Source organism: Cryptomeria japonica, chromosome 5 (genome assembly GCF_030272615.1).
Source record: "Cryptomeria japonica chromosome 5, Sugi_1.0, whole genome shotgun sequence".
Taxonomy (NCBI): domain Eukaryota; kingdom Viridiplantae; phylum Streptophyta; class Pinopsida; order Cupressales; family Cupressaceae; genus Cryptomeria; species Cryptomeria japonica.
Window position 1 is genome coordinate 46,018,153 of NC_081409.1, and position 16,519 is coordinate 46,034,671.

The 16,519-nt window shown below is 34.7% G+C and overlaps 1 protein-coding gene across 1 annotated transcript; it reads left to right on the forward strand.

The window, feature by feature from the left end:
- The first annotated feature begins 4,622 nt into the window (after positions 1-4,622).
- On the forward strand, positions 4,623-5,444 carry LOC131039898 (pathogenesis-related protein PR-4). Its single transcript, XM_057972749.2, has 2 exons — positions 4,623-4,952; positions 5,077-5,444. The coding sequence occupies exons 1-2, from the start codon at positions 4,686-4,688 to the stop codon at positions 5,239-5,241; spliced, it is 432 nt and encodes a 143-aa protein (XP_057828732.1). The 5' UTR covers positions 4,623-4,685; the 3' UTR covers positions 5,242-5,444.
- Positions 5,445-16,519: the final 11,075 nt, after the last annotated feature.

Below are 16,519 nucleotides of genomic sequence, written 5' to 3' on the forward strand. Positions count from 1 at the left end.
ATCGTCCCATCAACTTTCGCTCAAATTTGCAGAACAACACCATCTTGACATTTTACTGCTAATTCCAGGTCCGCAGCTTCATCCCATATCCCTATCTCTGTTTATAAGCGAATCTTTCCTACTTTACATGCATTCCTAGTTCAATCTTTCTATCTACATTCTTTACAAAAGAGGGTATCCTTGCTATCACAACCCTTGAAACTCATTTAGAATCCAATCTTGCATTGCGTGGGATTGGATCTTGTGGGTTTCAACCCCTATTTTGAATGTAAAGTCTCTCCTAAGTGAAAACCATCAACCCTAGTGACTCCCCCTTCTCTCTCCTTGGAGTTGGGGAGGGGAGGACAACTAGGGTTCGATTTTTCTGCTTTACACATCCATAATTCTTAATGAAACTATCAAACTTTGTTACTACTTTAGTTATAAGGAAGAAGAGGATGTGAATGTTATCAAAGAACTTAGATACCAAATAGAATAGGTTCCCTCAAACTTTATAGATCGAAGCCCTTACCCTATCTTGGGACCCTATCCCTAAAGGTTCTAAGGATGCTGATCCCCACCCTCTCTTGAAAAATCACCCTAAATTGTCTGGATTTAGACTGCCCCTCTTTGGAAACATCTCAATCCCCAACTTCTTAGATACTAATAGTAATAACAAGAATTATATATAAAAAAATTCTTCTTACTATTTGTAAGCTCTTTCTAGTTTACTATTTAGTATTATTATTTATCTGATCAGATTATATATATATATATATATATATATATATATATATTAATTATATTTATGTTTTTGGTTAAGCAAAAATGGGTTTTGAGGGGACCCAAAACCCCATACATAATATCCAAAGATAGATCAATAAAGTATCTAGACCATAATTAACAACAACAAAACAAAATGGGGTGCAAGAGAGAAGGATAGCACAAACATAACAACCAGAGTAAAAGACAACAAAAAAATAGCGAGATACTGGCAAAAAAGAAACAAAAAACAACCTCCTAGCTACATGAAAATATTGAGAGTATCAATAGCCTCTTTCTCTAGCATTAACATGGTCTTTGCAGCTTCTTTGAGGTCAAGAAGATCCTGAGCCATAAGAACCTCCAGAACCTTGGTTCTTTTTCTAGTCCTCCTCATGGTGTGAGGGATATCCTTGGAGATAGAGACCCCAACATCCATCTCCAAATCCATGAGGCTCCTACCATTGTGCATTTTCTCCAATCTAACCACCATAGTCGATATATTGGTAGCAAACACTCTCAGCATAGCCGCACTGCTCTCCATGATCTTCTTGAGGACGGTCTCAATTTTCTGCATTTTCAAGCTGATCTCCCCAAACTTTTCATCATATCTGTACTTAAAAAGCTCTATAGGCTCACCATTTTTCTGAAGGCAATCCAAAATCATTCTTTTTCATCTTCTTTCCATAGGGCACACTCATTACTTTCAGAAACACTTCCTTTCCCCTATTCTTTTGTTCTCACTTGACCCTCTTTCTCCACAACCCATTTAATCCTTTCCATTTTAGTTGAGGAAGTTCTCTGCTTAAGATGCAAAATCTTAATTTAATGAAACACCCATCGTTGGAATTGGTACATATCAACTGAGGTACTTCTAGCATTTCCCAAGATATCGAACATCATTTTTGGCTTGTCTTGTAAGTCCTGGGAATCCAACTCCATTGCTTCGAATTCTTGGTTTTTAGAAACTTAAGGATGTTGCTTATCCCCGGAAATAGAAATAGATAAAATAATCCTCTTACCCTTCCCCTTGGGTTTCACATTTCTAGTAGAGGTATCCTCCATTGATGTTATATCATTTTTGATCTTGGGGATTCTAACCCTCTTCTTAGGGGGGTTAGAGGCGGCAACTTTTTCATTAGAATCAGAATCATCCAAACAATCACTAGCGATATACTCCTCCTCTTTATCATCTAGACTTGCCTTTACCCTCTTAACCCTAGCTTCCAAATGCTAATAAATTAAAAGGATTAACTCCTGATGAGCCAAAGGGCTCAACTTAGGGTTCTTAATGTGGTCAGCTAGATAGTCATTAAGGGAAGAAACTAGATAAAAGGGAAAGGAAACCTTGTTCCCATATCTAAAATGATTCAAAAACACAAATTTAGTAAACCTCCCATCAACCGTAACAAATTTCATAATCAATTTTAGCATTTTACGCTAGAATATTTTTACCTGGTTGGGAATGAAGTAAGTGCCGTCATGCTTGACAAGCCTCTCCTTTTCGTCTTCGTTCTTGGGAAAGCTCTTCATCGCATTGTTAGAAAATCTTCTATCCTTGAATAATTTGGTCCCTTCCATTGACAACCCTATCACCTCCGCAATCAACTTCTCATGCAAATTCACCGTCTGCCCAAACAGGGTGACTCTCTCCTTGTTCCATCCCTCGACGAAGAGTTTGGAAACCTGGTCCTTTTTCCCATGTAGCTTCTCCATATAACCATTTTTTATTTTTTGTTGGAACAAGGACATCAATACCTAATGCATACAAATTTTATAATTTTTTTAATTTAATTTACTATTTTTAGAGAAGTTGATTATCTATGAAAAAACTATGTTTAGTAGAACCTAAAACAAAAAGTTCATAATAAAATCAAAATATATTAAAACTGTACCTGTTGGAAGATCATTTCGAGTACTATGATCCTGCAACTAGGTTTGTCAAGTTGATTCCATTTTGATCCTCAATTTGAGCCTCAAAAGCCAAAAATCTTTTAAAAATTGTAGATGGAGGGGGGCAAGTGTAAAATAAGGGGGTTTGAATGAACCCCACTAAATACCTTAAAATTAAGGGGCTTTGAGTGAACCCCCCTAAAATAATTAAAAATTTGGTTGATAGGCCCTCCGAGCAAACCCCTTCATGTTGAAGTGTTTGTTTGAAGGGGGGTGTTGAAGTGAACACAAAAAAACATTTGAATGAAGATTCCCATTCATTTTAAGGGCCTTAAAATATATTTTTTGACAATGAACAAGTTTTGTTCCTAACAAAAACTGTAACCCACTATTGTGGGATCACCCTATTAACACTTGTCTAGAATTAGTTTAGAAGAAAATAAACCAAGCTTTTTACAATGACAAGTTAGCGAATCCAACATAGGCTCATGATGCCTCCATGAATGACTATATAACAAATGATTATTCCTTATAGAAAAATTAATGGAATAGGGGAGAAATTTCGATAATCTAAGATAGTTTGAGATGGTAAATATAGAGGTAAGAGTTATACATGAATGAGATGAGATTAGTGGAAGAAATTTATTTCTAGAATAGTAAAGTAGAAGATGAAAAAGGACTCGAGGAGAGTGAGTAGAAGTGTGTAAGTTGGAACATGTTTTAACTTCCCTTGTTTGAGAGTAATAGAATTGGAAAGATAAGCAACATTAAGTTGATCCCAAAATCATCTTCATATGTTGAGGGTTCTTTGAGGTTAGTTTACTTGCATAAAGGATGATTCTATCACTCAATCCTTGTTTGAAAACATGATGCTCACAAATCACTTACCTAGGGTGTCTAATATGGGAGCATCTTAAACCAAAAGGCCATCTTGCATCATCCAAAAATATTTCTTTTGGAGTTTCTAATTTATTTTCTATTTAAGAATGTAGGCCATTGAAATTCAAATTTTCTACTATGATACCACATTTTTTTATTATGAATTTTAGTTTCATCCATAAAAATTGGTGGAGCATTGCAAGCATGCCCATGTTTAATTGTTTGAGAATCCTTATTGATCCCAAGAGAGGTTGTCTTTGAGATTGCATTGATTTTGGAATCATAATTTGCAGCATCTAGGCTAACAAACAACCTTAAAACTAAAAAGGTACTATAAAAGGGAGAGCTAAATCATTACAAGGAGACATAAAAGAGATCCAAGGACTAGAATATATTTGGAAAGTTTATAGTAAATTGAGAAAATAGATAAAGCTAAGGGAAGATAATGTCCATGACCATATTAATGTGAAAGTATTGATATTGTATTGTGACAAAACGATCAAGGCCTAACATGTTGTAAGCCGATCAAGATAGAGAATGGTGATGCAATTTTGACTAAAAATTATACTTACATTAAATTAAATTAATTATCATAAACACACATTGATTTTGATAACTGATATGTATAAAATATCTATGTATGTGTATAATGAGATTGAATGGTTAGAAAGTCTTTTACTAGACCCATCATCCATGATTACATCACAAGATAGCATTAATGGCCACAAATGAAGACTTCATATGCGAGAATTGAAATATGTGGCGTCTTTGAGTCTTAAGTCAAGACACTTGTTTAGCGTTGATGAGAATTTGTATAAAAAGGATTCAAGTGTGCATGATGCTATTGCCAAATACATACTAACTCTATGATTATTTGAACATCTAGAAATTTTATCCTCGCGGAATGACAAATCTCAGTCATAAAGATTTAACAAGGACCGACCAAATGCGTTCCAGGTGGCGAATGAGAAATCAAATCAATAGATATACATAATCTTTAGGCGGCTACTCTTGACTGACCGGGCTGTCCAAATTAGGTTGTTTGTTTGAACACTTCTCCTTACTGCCCCTTTTTTCCACATAAATTATCTATAAGTACTCCCATCTAAGCATCAATATTCAGTGCAATTCAGTTTTCAAGATCTGGGAAGAAAAAATTGGTGTATAGTAAGATGGAGAATAGAGTAATGTTAGTGGTGATATTGGGTTGCCTAGTTTTTCTGGCATTGCAGGCTAATGCTCAACAAGCCAGCAATGTGAGGGCAACTTATCATCTTTATAATCCTCAGAATATTGGGTGGGATTTGAACAAGGCCTCTGCATACTGTGCTACTTGGGATGCAAACAAACCTCTCAGTTGGCGCAAGAAATATGGATGGACTGCCTTCTGTGGACCAGTTGGCCCAAAAGGACAAGCTTCTTGTGGCAAATGTTTAAGGGTAAGTTTTTACTATCACATGCTCCTCTGTTTTGTTTTTCAGATTCAATAATATCTACGTTTATAAGGTTGAAATTTGCATCTTCTGTAATTTTATTGAGTGCTCTGGTGGTGTTGTTATTCAGGTGACAAACCGAGACACAAAAGCACAGACGACGGTGAGAATAGTTGATCAATGTGCAAATGGAGGGCTTGACTTGGACGTTAATGAATTCAACAAGATCGACACCAATGGCAAAGGATATAATGCTGGTCATCTGCAGGTGGATTATCAGTTTGTTAACTGCTAGACACAATACAATGGCGGCCCAAATCAGTCAGCTTAATATAGGTTATACAATAAAACGACTGAGATGGGAATAATGAATTATGAGTCCAAGGATAGTTATGGGTTCAATTATCAAAATAATGCTCATCTAATGTAGCTATGGTCTTACTGCTAAGTAAGTTAATTTCTGAGATGATCTATCTAATTAACATAGCTTTTCTACAATATTCCATAATTAGTTTTAGCATTGGTTTGTCGTTTTAACTCAATATTTCTGGATCTTTAGCTTGTAAAGGTAAAGAATGGCCAAAAATACCATGAAGTGATTGATAAATATTAAACTGTGTGTTAAAAAATTTAAGGTCTGCTTACAAAGTGATAATTTAATTACCCATCTTCCTTGTTATAAGAATCTCCAACCAAGATAAAGTAATCTAGAAAAGAACATGATATATGAATCAACGAGTATGGAAGTGCACATTGTTTTCATTCCACAATTCTTTACACTAACAGACTATTTAAAATGATAATGATTTCAAGGCATTCTTGTTAAATTTTCTGCACAGCAGAATACAGATCTAGCTGAAAACAAAGCAGAAAAAGAGATCTGCATATATGAATGAAAATTCTATTAATTCATTATGTGTTTACAATATGCTGAAAGCCTGATTTATACAAAGAATGAACCAACGTATGAACATATATCATGTAGAAACCATTGGAATGGAATGGAAGAGACGTAGAATAAACTCCTCGGTTGAATCGGAACGGAAGAAGTTCCTTCATTGGCTTAGCCAAATAAAGCATGCAACAAAAGTTTCTCTGTTGTGACTAACATGCACCTCCAGTCACACACCGTGGAAGTTGTGCTAACAGCCTTAGTTGGAGTTAACATTACTCCAACACCCCCCCTTAATACCAACTAAGGAGAAAAGGAAAAGAAAAGAAAAGAAAGAGGAAAGAGGAAAGAGGAAAGAGGGAAAACCTAGTGGAAATAAATCCTCCCTCAAAATTACAACTATATGAAGTGCAGAAGAACATCCTTTGAGATACAAGAAAAGTGTGGACAACTGTCGAATGGTAACTGCTGCCATAGTGTTGAATGAAGAACCTCCTCAAAAGCCAAGATGATGATCAAGATCAAGAATCTACATGAGTGCCCTCAATGACACTGCTCGAACAATAATCAGATGGCAAACAAAGGCAAAACATCTGACATTCGAAGATGCAAGTGGCACATGAATTTGCACGAGTGACCCCAATGACACTACTCAACCATGCAAGAAGAAGCTGCTAGTCAAAAATACAGGTGCCAATAGTGAACTGATCAAACTTGAAACAAAACCAAGAAGCATTAACATTAATAGTAGAAAAACTCCCTCATAATATGACAAAGGAGAGGCATGACAGGTCCATTGAAATGATGTGTCACAAAGGAGAAGATGAAGGCAACACCTGTGCAAAAAGAGCATGAACAAAGAAAGAAAGGTGCATGCTCTAAAAACAAAGGTTTATGTCAGCTTCCATTCTTCAGAAATCTGCCTGCAAATAATTTGTCCTTCTTCCTAGCTCTCAAGGCTTTGATACCATGTTAAATTTTTAGCATAGCAGAATATAGATCTAGTTGAAAGAAGAAACAAAACTTAATAGAAAAATAGAGCAAAGAACAAAGCAGAAAAAGAGATCTGCATATATGAATGAAAATTCTATTAATTCATTATGTGTTTACTATATGCTAAAAGCATGATTTATACAAAGAATGAACCAACACATCAACATATATCATGCAAAAATCATTGAAATGGAATGGAAGAGACGTAGAGTAAACTCCTCGGTTGAATTGGAATGGAAGAAGCTCCTTCATTGGCTTAGCCAAATAAAGCATGCAACAAAAGTTTCTTTGTTGTGACTAACATGCACCTTTAGTCACACACTGTAAATCATGGCAGAAAATAGAGAGTTTGGAAGTTGCGCTAACAACCTTAGTTGGAGTTAACATTACTCCAACAATCCTACATAATGATTTTTTAGCTTTTCTATTTGGGTCATTTTAATTAAGTTAGGATTATTATTTTCATATTTAAATTCATGTCATAGAAGACTAAAATAATTATTTATGAAACATGCTTAATTTTTAGTGTAATTTTTTTTATCAAAAGTCTATTTGTTCATGGGAGTGGATGGAAAAGGAAAGGAGTTTAGGACTTGTCAAAGAAGATGGATAGCTATCCTCTATGAAAGTTTTTCAAAATTCTTTTTTCTTTCAGCAGTTTAATCAAATTGATATTCTTACTTTGATCACTTTTGTAATTTGATTTTCTTTTATTATTTGTCTCTATGGGTATTTAAGCCTAGAGGCCTCTACAATGGCAGCAAAAGTATTGGTTAACATTTCAATTTTTGAGTAAATTTGACATGCATATAAATACTTAAAGAGTTGAGGTGGTAGTTATGTTTTCGTCAAAAGACAATCTATACAGATAAAATTTGATGTTTAATTGCATGTATACCGTTAATTTATTATTACCCTAGGTTGCATATGATGGATATTCCAATGGTTGACAACCTTTAAGTAGATAAGTATGTGAAGCAAATGTGATTGTATTGGAAGTTGTATCCAAACCATGAAAACCCTAACTCAAATTAATTCAAACTACAAGTTTTAATAGGTTTTATCTAGCCAAATATACAAAATATATAAATTGTAAAGTATTAAATTGGTGAGTATTCAAGTGCAACTACAATTAATTGACATGGAAAGCATTTTTAATCCAAAGATGTGCATTTTTATTAATTAAATCAAATAGTTGTACAAAGTAAAATAAAATAACTCTTCGCCCTCAAACTAAATCAATTTTATAATGACTAATATTAAATTATGGTTACATTAAAGTAATCAATAAAGGTTCAATTACAATTAGGGTTCAATCAAGGTTATAATTCAACTAGAGTTAGAAAATCATTCAATTATGGTTACAATTAGTATTAAGGTTGTGTTTAACAATATAGTTTTATAAACAAGTTGGACTAAGATTAGGGTTCTATTGCATTTCTAAAATTATTTAGTTTCTTTTATAATTATATTTTTTGTTTTTAAAAAATTTAAGAAATCATTTATATGAAGATTATGTACAATTATTTTTTTTAAATATCAAAATAATGAGATTTGCAAAATATAATTTTTATATAACAATTCACCAACTAACAAAAGAGAGAATTAGGGTCAAGGTTAAAATTACAATGAGAGATATGTTTTGTTATTATGAGGATCTCGTTATTACTGAGAGGGGGTGAATTAGTAATAAAATAATTCTCTAATACTTCAACAAATAGTACCTGTAACTACTCAAACAGTCCCTTAAACCAATTTATCCAACCATTCACTCAAGTGTTCATCAATATGCAAGTAAAGTAAAGATACTAAATACATAAATCAACAATCCATCCACCACATGAACATAAAGATTTTTAACATGGAAACCCAACTAGGAAAAAGCACGGTGGGAATTAGGACCCACAAAATAATTGCACTCTTTTGGAATGCGTCTAGTTAAAGGCCTAGCCCAGTTAAGAGCTTTACAATAAGCCCGGTTAAGAGAAGACCTTGTTAGGAGTCACCCAGTCAAGAGATTTTGCCTCAGCCCTGTTAGGAGCTCTACCATGTTAAGAGTAACCTTGTTAGAGGATTTTAAACTCAAGTTAATGAGCCTCCCGGTGAAGGGATTTACAATATTAGACATCTGAGATTTTTCCAAGATCTAGAGGCAATGGAAAGCACAAATAAGAGAGAACAAAATAGATGATAGGAATAAAGTGTATTCTATCAAGAGAAAATACTGATCAACTGGATCATCAATCCTTACATACAATGAATATGAGTCTTCTTATATAGGCAAGGCTATATAGATATGTGAGCACACAAACATGACATGTGGCTCAATAAGAAACAAGGGTAGGTAGGAGAAACAATATAATAATCCACATGAGGTGGATCACCCATTGAATGTGGAATGTAACAATAAGATAAGACCACAAAAGGTGGAAACTCTCCTACACACACTATCCCAATGTAGCACAAACACCCAAGTATCTCATACCCAAACTACTATTATATGCATTTCCTAAGTAAACTTAAGTAAGGTGTAATAATATCCAACATGAATAAATAATTACACCAACACCCCCCCCTTAAGTGCAACTTAGGGGAATGCACTTAAGTTTAATGCAACTAAGCAATGTAAGGTGTGTCTCGGCTACTAGGCCATGTTAGGTATGCATGTACAAATGCAAATGCAAAGAAAACCAATGGAATTAAATCTCTTACAAAGAAGGGAAAGAGAGAAAAACTAATGGGAAAAAACCCTCCCCCAAAAAGAGAAAAAATATACAAGAGAACTCTCATAGAAGTATGTGAGGAACAAAACCCCATATGAGAAAAAATTCCCCCCCATATGAGAGAAGAAGAAGAGAGACTAGGAAGCCCCCCCTCAATGTAGAATCTCCACCAATGATAGAAGCTTGAAGATGAATGAAGAAACTGCTCCACAAACGTCGAACCATGTTCCTCCCCTTAGGAAGAAATAGAACCAAAGGTGTATCCATGAAGTCTCCCCAATCATAAAGGGAAGATGTAGAAAAAATACTAATGATGAATGGAATCTCTGAAAAACTGCTCAAGTGTCCCCATGTCAATGCTGAATGATACCCCCTCCAAAGGTGGTAAACTGCTCCACACTACTGAAAAAGGCACTCCAAGATCTAGTGGAGATGAATGTAAAAATAATATCCAAATACTCACATGTCTCCTCAAAGAATAAAGAGACAGGTCCTCAAACTGTTGTACAAAAGCATCCACAATCATGTCAACCTCTAAAGAAGGATCATGTAGAGAATGCAAAAGAGGGTCAAAGTGTTCCCTCGCAACAATCGAATAAGGATCATCTTAATCAAAGAGAAGATGAATGTCATCAATGACGTCTCCCAAATATACAATGTAGGACTCCACAAACAAACCTGCAATGTCTGTCAAGTAGTCATCCCAATGAACTAAAGCTGGAAGACATGAAATATCCTACTGCACTGAATCACAAGAAGGCAAAATTGTTGCACTAGCTGCATCATCAGGTGCAATAGGTGATGTGATATCAATAGGAGGAGATCAAATGGTAGGCTCAAGAATGGGGTCACATGTGAGAATCCCCAAGTTCAAGTACCCAAAGTTCTCCTCAAAATTTGAATCATCAACATAGAAAGAATCAACCTCATCAATAGGACCAAAATGTGAAAAAGAGTACAACCAAGATGCATGATAAACCACCCGTCGCAATGATAGCTCCACTCTCCAAGTCTCTAATGATAACTAAATCAGGTGTGAACTCCACAGTTTTCCTAGTTACCCCATGTGTGATTTGATAGATGGAAAGAAGATTGTTTGTCAAATGGGGTACACACAACACATCATTGATGAAGTTATCCCTAATGGCAATAGATCCTTTCCGAGTCACATCCATGTATGTATGATTTCCCATCAAAATTTGTGGCATGGTGCAAGGATCAAATGAAGAGAATATAGACTGCGAAGATGCCATATGATGAGAAGCCCCTGGATTTAGAAGCCATCTCCCTGAATCATGACTTCTAGTAGCACAAAGAGCTTGTCCCTTTCCTTTATCTGTCCCAAAAGAGTGATCCTTTTCTTTATCCTTTTCCTTGGAAGAAGAAGCCAATGTAGACATTCTAGAAGGTAGGTTGATTTTGTTCTTCTCAAGAATATTCTTCAACTCATCAATATCCTTCTTCTAACAATGGTGTTCATCATGTCCTGACTTCTTGCAATATGCACAAAAAATATTGTCCTTATAGGATTTCCTCTTAGGTGAGAATGTAGAATCACCTTTTTGTGGAGAGGAGGATTGTGCTCCATCTTATTTTGGTTTTGACTTAGGTTGCTTTTTATTCTTGTCTTTTCCTTGATTGCTTTGATTCCCTTTGTTAGCCACCAAAGCTTGTGACTTTGAAGATTTGAGAATCCCCATCTTGGTCAACTTCGATTGCTCAAGTATCAACATATTTATGAATAAATCAAATGAGGGAGAAGTGTATGAGGAACCTTGAGCTAACCTATGGGTGTGAGAGCTAGATACAAAGGCTGCATACTCTGAAGGAAACTTGTCCAACAAGTTATTAGTTATAAACCAATTGAGCATCCTTTTTGTCAATTCCACAATCCTTTAGCTTTTCTCCTAGCTCAATTGCTTTTGTGACATAATCTTGGATTGTATCAAAATCCTTGGGATCCAAAGTTGTGAGTTCACTATCAAGCTTGTAGCCCTTAATCTCATCAACTTGGCCATACAATTTCTCATAAATATCCCAAGCCTCTTTGATTTTGTACACTTTTCAATGTGAAAAATAAGGTCACCTGATACATATTTTCTAAGAGTTCCAAGTGCCATAGCATTCTTAGCACTAGTACATTTGGGGCTGATTTTCAACGACCTATTGTCAAAATTTTGACTATTTTTTGTCGGACTACCGACAAATGAAGCCATTGAAAACTCATCGTCGGTAATTTCGACGGTGCCATCTAACGTCAAAATTCTGACGACATCATGAACTCTTCCAATGATAGCCATGTTCGCTCATCTGGCAAAAGACTGTCATCGAGCATAAAACATCCTTGTCGGATGGACGTCAGAATTATGATGCCTACCAAGAACTTGCAGCGATGATGATTACGACAAGCATCCAACAATAAAGTGTCATCATACATACAACATCCTCGGTGGATGTTTCTTCAATTGGCATCAAAATTGTGACACCTTCTAAGAACTATGCACCGACGAGGATGTTGTTTGTCTGACACTTGTCGTTGGTACAAAGTTGGGATGATGTCAAAATTTCGACGGTGATTTATTTAAAAATAAATAAAATAATACACATGCCAATTACAATGGTTCTTGTTGGTTCCCTTTTAGCATGTCCTACTAGATGAACCCAAGTAGCTCAATTTCAAGTATAATGGGATGAATTTCAATGCCATTTGGAATCCCACATGAAGCCACATTGATATTTTATCGATAAGACTTCCTATGCACTAATTCATACAATACAAAATTGACTTGATTCTCAAATCTCTTATTCTAAATATATCTTTAACATATCATTTTAGGAGAACAAAATCAACACAAAGTCCAAAAATTAGTAAATTCAAGAAGTATCAAGTCAAGTTCATCCTTGTGGTAGTTTGATTATGCTTGTACCCAAGAAAGAAGACATATGGTGACTCTACATTGACTCTTATGTCTCAACAAGATCTCAATGAAGAAAATGTATCTCTTTCTACACATCAACAATCACTTGGGTCATCTCTAGGCACACTAAACCAAATCAACATATCATCAAGTTTTGATCCAATTAAAAAAATGGAAAACTATTCAAAATGTGAGGACTCTATGAATGGATGGCTATGCCTTTTGACAGTTTCTAATGCTCTTGTGACACTTGTGCTTGATAAAAAATGTTATCATTGTCTACATGGATGACATCCTAATCTTTAACAAGATCTTAAAAGAATACATGCTACATGTTGCACAAGTACTAAATACACTACATCAACACAAGTTGCAAGCTAACCTTGATAAATGCATTTTGGCACCACAAAAAATTAACACCTTGGTTATAAAATCAACCACACTTGCATTCATGTTGATCTATAGAAAATCAAGGTGATTTAATACTAGCCTATCCTATACAATATTGGAAGAACATATATTACACATTGCACATGTACCACATATGCTATGCCAACACAAGTTGCAAACCAACCTCAACAAATTAAATTTTGGCACCATGCAAATTTAGTTACATTATCAACCACTCTCCCATTCAAGTTGATCTTGAAAAAATAGGTGACATGATACTAGCATAACCATGCAAACTCAAATAATTGCATAGCTTTCTCAAAATTGAGAACTTCTATAAAAGGTTAGTCCTTGGATTTTCACATGTTCCTTGATCACTCAACAAGGTTATATGCAGCAAGGAAACATTGCTATGGACACCACAAAAAACATGCCTTTAATGGCATCAAACAACACCTCTACTTTGTGCTATCATTTACTCTATTGAATATTGCAAAATCATTTCATATTTAGATTGATGCATTTGATTATGTACTAGGCATCATGCTAATTTAGCAAGGCCAACCTATTTCCCATCACTCAAACTCTATTAATGATACCTTGTGGCACTATTCAACTTATGAAAAGGAGCCTAGCACACTCATACAAGTCATCAAACAATGGTGCCACTATATTCTTAACAAAGAGACTACCATTCAATTGATCATCGCCCACTTCAATTACTACACACAAAGTAAATTGGAAAATGTGTGGCATGTGAAGTGGATGATCTATCTACAAAAAATATCTTTGGCCATTAAGAATTTGAAGGGGCATAACAAGGCTACAAATTAATGTAGTCATTAATGGTATTCATAATGCCAAGGGTGGTAGATTTAGAGGGGTAATAAAAAATGACAGGAATGCGGTTTGAAGGTAGGGGCTGAAAAAAGGGATCGATGATGGCATGTAAAAAATATTTCAGCCCTTTTGTGCCAAATTATTTTTTGATCTTCTACCATCACCACTCTATGTTTCATGACTTCCTTCAACTAGATTCTATTCAATACATTGGGATTAGATGCCATGAACTTTTTTGACAACCAATGCATTGGCCAACGATTTTTAATATGGGTTCCTCACAACATTGAATTGTATGTTATAAAACCAAAAATTTGTAGGTGACATCCTTGTCTCATGATATTTCTCCTAGTTATAAGTAGTACTTGCAAGAACACTAGGAACATTAGAAAGAACCAAGAATACTTGTAAATGCAATTAGTTAGAACTCTCTACAGTGGATGGGCCCTACCTCTATGGCCTAGCAAAGGGCTTACTAATTTAGTCTCTAATCTAGGAGTAGGATTCATCACAGCCATAGTTATCTTAATTATCATCATATTTTCCTTCATTGTCATCTAGGTGGCAATCCTTTAATGTCAGTTGATATCTCAATATACATGTCAATGTCTTGTATTCCTTTCTATATGACTTGGGAAATGACATGAAATCCTCAAGAAGGTTAAACGAGATCAATTATGACTACTTAACAACCCTATTGTAACCTCACCATGCCATTATTCATCATTAAGTGTTGACAATATGATTGTACAACACAACAAAACACATTGTATGACAAGCCAAACCACAAAGTTGTAGAGACTATTAAAACTTGACAACATCATACACATGGGCAAGGGTTCTGAAGAGTTTCAATGCTCATTATCATATGGAATCCTAATAGTGACACAACCTCAAACATATGCACTTTATGACTTTTTGAGACTTATTTAAATATCCTATAACACATTTCATATCAAAAGTCTTCATTCCAAATCCAAACTATGATAAGGTTTAGTGAGGGTTTTAACAAGTCTTCTCACTAAATCCATCAAACCCTCACAACAACAAGGTCTAGACAAGGGTCTTTTTATAACATGGTGTGACACTTTCAACATAAAATCCTCAAAATTTGGTGATGACAATTTTGACAACGCTAACTCAACACAAGGCTTTTATCTATTACATGGGTCTCTCTCTACTACTTTACATTACAAAAATTTCTAAAAATCCTCATAAAGACTTTCTCCTTTCATGCACAATAGTAGATCTTATCACAATATTCTAGAAATGAAGATTATATGCATTCTCTTATGACAATAAAGATGATGCAATATTTTCATCATAATAGACATGGCTCTCTACAACAAAGCTTTCTCACGTATATAACCTTACATGTTCTTGCATGGTTAAAGATATATGCTTTTAGGGGACCAAAAAAACATTCCCACATGTCTTGTGCTCATGATGCATGAATCTTCATGTGAAACTAACCTGAAACTGTCATCTATGGTGTTAAAATATGTTAACAACAATGAATATGTAACATAGAAGGCACACTCCTTGTTGAAGATGATATCATAGATCCAAACTCCATCAATACTCCTTGTGATGTTTTAAAAAAACCTAGATGCTACAACACTTGCAAAGCTTTGCAAAAAAAGATATAATTTGTAACAAAACCCTAATAGCTCAACTCGTCTTATTAGAATTAAACCTTCTCTTGAAACATGCCCATGGTTATTTGATACTTTTGGCACTTTTAAGGTTTAAGAAATCTTATTAAATGCTCAAGACACTTATAAAAGAAAATACATTTTATCAAACCTTTAATTTTGAAGGAACTTTCAAACCTTTTAAAACCCTCAAAGTGGACCAAGACCCCTTAAAACAACACCAACTATTTGTTAGCACCATTGAACAACTAACTAAACAAAAAATAATTAAGAAGACTAAAACCAACAACTAACTGTTCTTCAACACTTGGAAGAAAACACACTTAACAATTTGTGTGACCACACTTATTCTAACTAAAAAATTATGAACCTACCCTAACAAATAGTAATGAAGCTCAAATGAATCATTAACTAGTTCTTTGAAATTTATACTTTTTCTCTTCAATTTACAATACTTCTCATGTTTATGAGTAGCCAAGAGGAGATGAAGAAGTGATGAATGTTTAACTAGATTTTCTAATGCCTCTTGAAGAAAGAAATAAAATTCACTTACCCACTTATATTGGTTGTACATGTTACTACTTTAGAGTGGATATGTAAGTTGATTTTGCTCTTCTTCAGTTGTAACCTCATGGTTGTCTACGAGCTTGACTTATGGTGTCTTACTGGCCTCCACCATGGCTAGATGTTTGATAAGCTACCCTTGTAAGAAAAATCTTGAAACTCCAATATTGGTCTCCTACTTGTGAAGTGTTGCCTTACCACCCTGCTGATTGGAATGACTTGATTTGTGTGACTGATTTTATGGAAACATGGCTAACTTCTCCCCTTGTTCATATTGTTAATGATTTGTTGATTTATGAGTTTCTAGTTTGGTATCTAAATTTAAATAAAATGCTTGTAATTCATCCCAAAAAAAATCTTCTTCAAGGTCTTCTTTTTCTTTTTGTATAAGAGGATTGTTTTTAACCTCATAGAAACTCTCTTCAAGCTTTATGAACTTCAAAATAGAACCATCTTTGATTTCTTCTACACAAGTAGCAATCCTTTGGCAAAATGAGAGAGAAGAACAATATCATCAAAAAGTAGATTAGCAATAACCCCTCATGTAATAGTGAAGGCATCCAACAAAGAGATAAAAACATAAAGAGAAGTATGAAAA